Source organism: Saccostrea cucullata, unplaced genomic scaffold (genome assembly GCF_032062105.1).
Source record: "Saccostrea cucullata isolate Sc308-1 unplaced genomic scaffold, CSIRO_AGI_Scuc_v1 ctg2108, whole genome shotgun sequence".
NCBI lineage: Eukaryota > Metazoa > Mollusca > Bivalvia > Ostreida > Ostreidae > Saccostrea > Saccostrea cuccullata.
The window spans coordinates 65,729-72,563 of record NW_026936886.1 but is presented as its reverse complement, the minus strand read 5'-3'; the positions used below and the strand labels follow the sequence as shown (position 1 = coordinate 72,563).

Here is a 6,835-nt window from a genome sequence, read left to right as displayed (position 1 = left end):
ATTTTTTGCAATTTTTGCCCTTTGTGATCTATACTATGTATTTAAAGTGCACTGTGTCTTTCATTAAATGTGTTTCACCATCAAGTTATGGGGGAGCGTGGGGTATGTGAGCTAGCTCACTTTTTCTTTCATTCTTTTTCTTTTGATTTTCTAGCTGCAGATCTGTAGCGTTATGGTTTTATAAATTTGTCTTTGACCATAACACTACAGATCCCGTAATGCAAAAAAATATGCAATTTACGGCGCAATTTTTTTAGCACTTTTGTGGAGAATTTCTCCACTTTCTAACATTGGTCAATCAACTATCTTTCACTCCCTAATGCTAGACACATTCTGTAGCCAATATGTATATATTTTATACACCTGACAACCATTTTTAGTTGTCTCTACAGGCAATAACCTCGCTTGAAGTGAATTTTCAACAATCTAACAAATAATTTTAATCAATCGAGTTTATCACTTGTAGAGACGACAATATAGGGTTGGGAAATAGATAAAATATACAGATTAGTTAAATAATGTGCCTAGTATTTGGAAGTAAAAGGTAGGTCATTGATCGATGCTGGAAAGTGGACAAATCTCCCCCAAAGTGCGCAAAAAATATTGCGCCGTAAATAGTGCACCTTTTTAGCTAACCTAAGCCGAAGGCTCAAGTGAGCTTTTCTGATCAAAATTTGTCCGTCGTCTGTCGTTATCGTTGTCATTGTTGGCGTTGTCGTTGTCGTAAACTTTTCACATTTTTATCTTCTTTTCAAGAACCACTGGGCCAATTTCAACCAAACTTGGCACAAAGTATCCTTGGGTGAAGGGGATTCAAGTGTGTTCAAATGAAGGGCCACGCCCTCTTCCAAGGGGAGATAATTATGAATTAGTGAAAAATTAATATCATTTTAAAAAAATCTTCTTCTCAAGAACCGCTGGGCCAGGAAAGATGAAAGATGAAACTCATGTGGAATCATCCTCAGGTAGTGTAGAATCAAGTTTGTTCAAATTACACCATGAAAGTTCTGTGTACAAACGGTTGAAGAGTTTAGGTTAGGTCGAAGAATTTAAGTTTAAAATATATGTCTATAAAATTAATTTCTATAAATAGAAAGAATATGCACTAGGCATACAACTGTAACTTTTTTATTATGGGTTCATAGCCAATTTTTCATTTCTCTCAACTTGCCATATTAACGATGATTTTTTTTCTCTCAGTTTACTCTTGATACGATACCATCTTAAATGGAGGAAAAGTTTTCTGTGCCTCTGACTCTATGGTACCTTGACCTTCTATATCATCTTCCTTGTCAAAAAGAATGCTTCCAAATATTCTTGTTGCTATTTTCAGAATTTATTAAAATAAATGCAGGAACTAACCTTTGTAGTTTTTTCACTCTTCAAAAGCACTAATTATATTTCAATTACAAGCTCAAAATCAAAAAGGTCAAAACATTTATAAACAAAATACTCCTCAATCATTTTGCTAAAAATCAAAATCTGCATTGATTTTAAAATCAGGGAGTAAATACACTTTGGGGTAAAAAATTATCTGGAGCTCTGAGCTACATGTATTTTCTATATACCCAAAATTTATATTGATTATCTCAGACAAAATTATGAAAACCATCCTCATGTTATACCCTAGATTTTGTTACATAATGATGTCAATGATATTGATGTCCATAACCTTGATCATGTTGATGGGCATCAGAGTAAATGTGACATGTTTTAGATATACTAGTAGTTTTGTAACTACATACAGTAGACCTTCAGATATCCGGATGCCAGGTATCCGGATGCTTCAGTATCCGGATGGTTTTTCATCGGAACAGAATTTCAAAATGTTAATTATTATGTCTTGTTTAACTGGTGATTCAGGTATCCGGACGCTTCACATATCCGGACAAATTGAGTGGGAACTAAAGCGTCGGGATAAATGAGGCTCCACTGTATATATTCAACATCTACCAAACTTTCCATTTTTTTAAATCTTTAATCAATATCCGAAAATTTGATATAATTTTAATATTTACATATCATAAAATGCTTTATCATGCTAGGGATTACTTCTTGTAAAACCTTCTAATAAAAAATCATCATTACTTTACATGTAACTATATATATCCCAGTCAGGAAAATGAAAAAATAAGTTAGAATGTATGAAAAACAATTCACACAATGAATAAAGCAATTTTATATAGTTTCTTGCTTGACTCTTAGATGTATTATTTAAAAGGAACTATTTCATCAAACCAATGAATATTATTGTGTCTCTTTTCCCTTTATGCTTTTTATTAGCTCACCTGAGCTGAAAGCTCAAGTGAGCTTTTCTGATCACATTTTGTCCGGCGTCCATCTGTCTGTCTAGCTGTCTGTCTGTAAACTTTTCACATTTTCGAATTTTTCTCAAGAACCGCTGGGCCAATTTCAACCAAATTTGCCACAAAGTATCCTTGGGTGAAGGGGATTCAAGTGTGTTCAAATGAAGGGCCACGCCCTCATTCAAGGGGAGATACTTGGGAATTAATGAAAATTTGGTGGCATTGTGCCAGGAAAGATGAAACTTATGGGGAAACATCCTCAAGTAGTGTAGATTCAAGTTTGTTCAAATCATGACCCCCTGGGGTAGGGCGGGGCCACAATGGCCGACCATACATAGAAATATATAGGAAAATTCTTTACAAATCTTCTTCTCAAGAATGACAAAGCCATAATTCATCATATTTTTATGGAAGCATGTTCAGGTAGTGTAGATTCAAGTTTGTTCAAATTATGACCCCCCGGGATAGGGCGGGGCCAAAATGGCCGACCAAAGTTTTACATAGAAATATATAGGAAAATTCTTTACAAATCTTCTTCTCAAGAATGACAAAGCCATAATTCATCAAATTTATATGGAAGCATGCTCAGGTAGTGTAGATTCAAGTTTGTTAAAATCATGACCCCCCGGGGTAGGGCGGGGCCAAAATGGCGGACCAAAGTTTTACATAGAAATATATAGGAAAATTCTTTAAAAATCTTCTTCTCAAGAATGACAAAGCCATAATTCATAATATTTTTATGGAAGCATGCTCAGGTAGTGTAGATTCAAGTTTGTTCAAATCATGACCCCCAGGGTAGGGCGGGGCCAAAATGGCCGACCAAAGTTTTACATAGAAATATATAGGAAAATTCTTTAAAAATCTTCTTCTCAAGAATGACAAGGCCATAATTCATCATATTTATATGGAAGCATGCTCAGGTAGTGTAGATTCAAGTTTGTTCAAATCATGACCCCCCGGGGTAGGTCGGGGCCAAAATGGCCGACCAAAGTTTTACATAGAAATATATAGGAAAATTCTTTACAAATCTTCTTCTCAAGAATAACAAGGCCATAATTCATCATATTTATATGGAAGCATGCTCAGGAAGTGTAGGTTCAAGTTTGTTTAAATCATGACCCCCCGGGTTAGGGCGGGGCCAAAATGGCCGACCAAAGTTTTACATAGAAATATATAGGAAAATTCTTTACAAATCTTCTTCTCAAGAACCACTGTTAATTCATCAAATTTTTATGGAAGCATGCTCAGGTAGTGTAAATTCAAGTTTGTTCAAATCATGACCCCCCGGGGTAGGGCGGGGCCAAAATGGCCGACCAAAGTTTTACATAGAAATATATAGGAAAATTCTTTAAAAATCTTCTTCTCAAGAATGACAAAGCCATAATTCATCATATTTTTATGGAAGCATGCTCAGGTAGTGTGGATTCAAGTTTGTTCAAATCATGACCCCCGGGGGTAGGGCGGGGCCAAAATGGCCGACCAAAGTTTTACATAGAAATATATAGGAAAATTCTTTAAGAATCTTCTTCTCAAGAATGACAAGGCCATAATTCATCATATTTATATGGAAGCATGCTCAGGTAGTGTAGATTCAAGTTTGTTCAAATCATGACCCCCTGGGTTAGGGCGGGGCCAAAATGGCTGACCAAATTTTAACATAGAAATCTATAGGAAAATTTTTTAAAAATCATTTATTAAAAAATAGCAAATCCATGATTGGTCATGGGACTACGTTTGAATTTTAACTTTGCAATAAAAAGCTATTTTCTACTTTTTCCTACCCTTAGTGCTCAGGTGAGCGATGTGGCCCATGGGCCTCTTGTATACAAATTAAAACAATTATGCTGGCCACTCCTATAGGCCTGGACCTGATAATAACAAAATGTCCATCTACCTAAATGTATCACTTGAAAATTGGTTACAAAGTCAGTTCTGTAAAATGTTAATAAAGGTTTTGCCTTCTCAATTTTAACAAACTTGATACATTATTTTAAAATCATGATTTTAGGGGCCTTTGAAAATATGCTATATTAACATATATCAACATGTATGTTCAAGGTCCCTAAAATCATAATTTTCTTAAAAGAATTGTTTACCATTTCATATGGAACAAAGAAGTATTGGCAATGATTTTCTGCTTCTGAACGCCTAACGTTCAATTTTTAAGCAACTTCCTTATTTGTTTTTCTTTTCAGAATACCTTCTGCAAGCCCTGCAGCTTTCTCCTTCAAAGTATGCACAAGAATCCATTCAGCTTCAACACCAGTTTCATCTTAGACAACAAGAAGCTATCCAAGACAAGATCATCCGAGTAGAGAAGATGAACAACAAGCTAGCAAACAAAGGTTCAGAGGTGAAGAACCAGTCAACTCAGACAGAGGCTAAACTCATGTTCAGCCCCAACCACTTCCTGGATGATCACATCTCCCAGGAATCTAATGACAGGATCATGCAGGCGCTAGTAGGGACTGATTCTCTTGTTGGACATTTACTGCTGAAAAACAAGTTTGTAAGTGACACTGATGAAGAAAAGAGTCTCAGTGTAGGTTATAATGCTTCTCAGGAAAACATAACACTGACCAAGACAATGAGTGACACTGACTATGAGACTGTGATCAATCGTCTCCTTCAAGAAAAGCTTGAACTGAGAAAGGAAGTTGCGCAGCTAGAAAAAGAATTGGATAATTCCAAGAAAGACAACAGATACCTTACTGATAGAGTGTTTAAGTCGGAGGACACTAAGAGACATTCCTACCCAGTGGAGGAACATGGAGGAATTGCCATTCCAGACATGGAGCTTCCTCCCCTGGAAATGCCACAGTTTGATTTTGATTCGCTGCAGATTTCCACGTGTGAAAAAAGCTCAGGGGGAAGTATATTCTCTACCTAATAGTTATTGTCCTTCAAAAAATAGAGGTGAACAAGCCATTGTGATCATTAAAATTTAAATATTAATCATATTGAAAGTTTGGTGCAAAAAAGAGAGACAAAGGTGATATATTTGTTGATATTTTTTTATGTTTTATTATCAGATTATTACTTACAAAGAACAACATTGTATTCTTGTTTATTTTGTTAATTGTTATATTAAATTCACACTAAGCTAATGTTATGATTCACTCTAGATTTATGGTCTACCAATACAGTGCTTCTTATTTTGTAAAATTTATGAATAAAGAGAAAAAATGAGTGAATTTCGCATTTTGAATACATACCTAATTACCGTCCATTGAAAAATAGTGATCGGAATGTCCATCCTTTATATCCATCCGTCTGTTAAAATTTAGAGTGCAAGCCTATCTGTTATCTGCAAGTTCTCTTATACCACCAAAGGAAATGTAATGATACTTTGAATTGCTTTCAGAGAATCTTTGTTACATAGTGCCATTGTGCACCTCTTATTTTACTTTTTGAGTTGACACATATTTTGGGTGTCCCATAGCAAAACATGTACACTGCCAATCTTTCTATCATATTGAAGGGTACCTACAGTGTATCTCTAATCTGCAACTCCTTCTATACTACTAAATAAAATTGATGATGCTTTAAGATCCTTTATTACATAATGCCATTGTGCACCTCCTATCTTACTTTAAATGCTCCTAGTGCAACAAATAAGTTAGAATCATTGCTGATCAAAATCCCATTGCTCTTGTTTTGTGAGCTGGCTGACAACGCTCTAACAACGCCGTGAAAGTGCATTGTGATCGCCAACGGACGCTGTAGAAATGCCATGGGAGCGCAATGATCGCAGTGACAACCCCGTGCTGTCCTCGTGTAATCGCAGTCGAAAAAATCACAAGACGATAAATCTCATTAGAAGCGCCGTAAAAACGCGATAGAAACGCAGTGACATCTCCAAGAACTCCGCGACATCTGCGTGAGGTCTCCGTGGAAGCCCAGTCTACTATCACTGCGCTTGTGCCGCGATCATGTGCGTCTTCACGGCGTTCGTACGGAGCTCCCACTACGTTGTTGGAGATCTCACCGCGCTGCTACGGCGATCATACTACGTTTCTACTGCGTTCTTATCAGACTGCGATCACACGGTGCGTACTTTGTGCATGCTCAAAGTGATCGCCGTCCCCTGGAGTTCGCGACCCTACGGCGTTCATTGGAGATCTCGCCGCGTTGTCACGGCGCTGTAGGAGATTCTACTGCGATCACCTCGGCGTTTTGCATTTTTTTAGGACGCCGTGCAGTCGCCGTGAAGACGCAGCCCCGGTGTGACAGGGGTTTAACAGTTATTTCTGGTCTGTCAGAGAAAAACATTGACTTTTCCATTATAATCATATGGGAGGTGGGGGTATCATTTAGTGAGCTCAGTGATCACAGTATCTGTAGTATTCTTTTATAACAATGTCATTATCTCAGTTAACCACCGGGTATATACAATGATAAGATGTCTATGTCAAGCCGTTGAGAGGTGGGCGGGGGGGGGGGGGGGGAGGCGGGCTTTTCTGAGTACTGTACTCTGTAGCTGCAGAATTGTAGTTTTTCGAAAAATTATATGTATATATTGACATACC

General features: G+C 37.1%; 1 protein-coding gene across 1 annotated transcript; it reads left to right on the top strand.

Annotated features, from left to right (window-relative positions):
- Nucleotides 1-4,188: 4,188 nt before the first annotated feature.
- On the top strand, nucleotides 4,189-5,500 carry LOC134246804 (uncharacterized). The gene is made up of 2 exons (XM_062729157.1): nucleotides 4,189-4,231; nucleotides 4,502-5,500. Exons 1-2 carry the CDS (start codon nucleotides 4,189-4,191, stop codon nucleotides 5,194-5,196), a joined length of 738 nt encoding a protein of 245 aa, XP_062585141.1. The 3' UTR covers nucleotides 5,197-5,500.
- The last annotated feature ends 1,335 nt before the right edge of the window (nucleotides 5,501-6,835 follow it).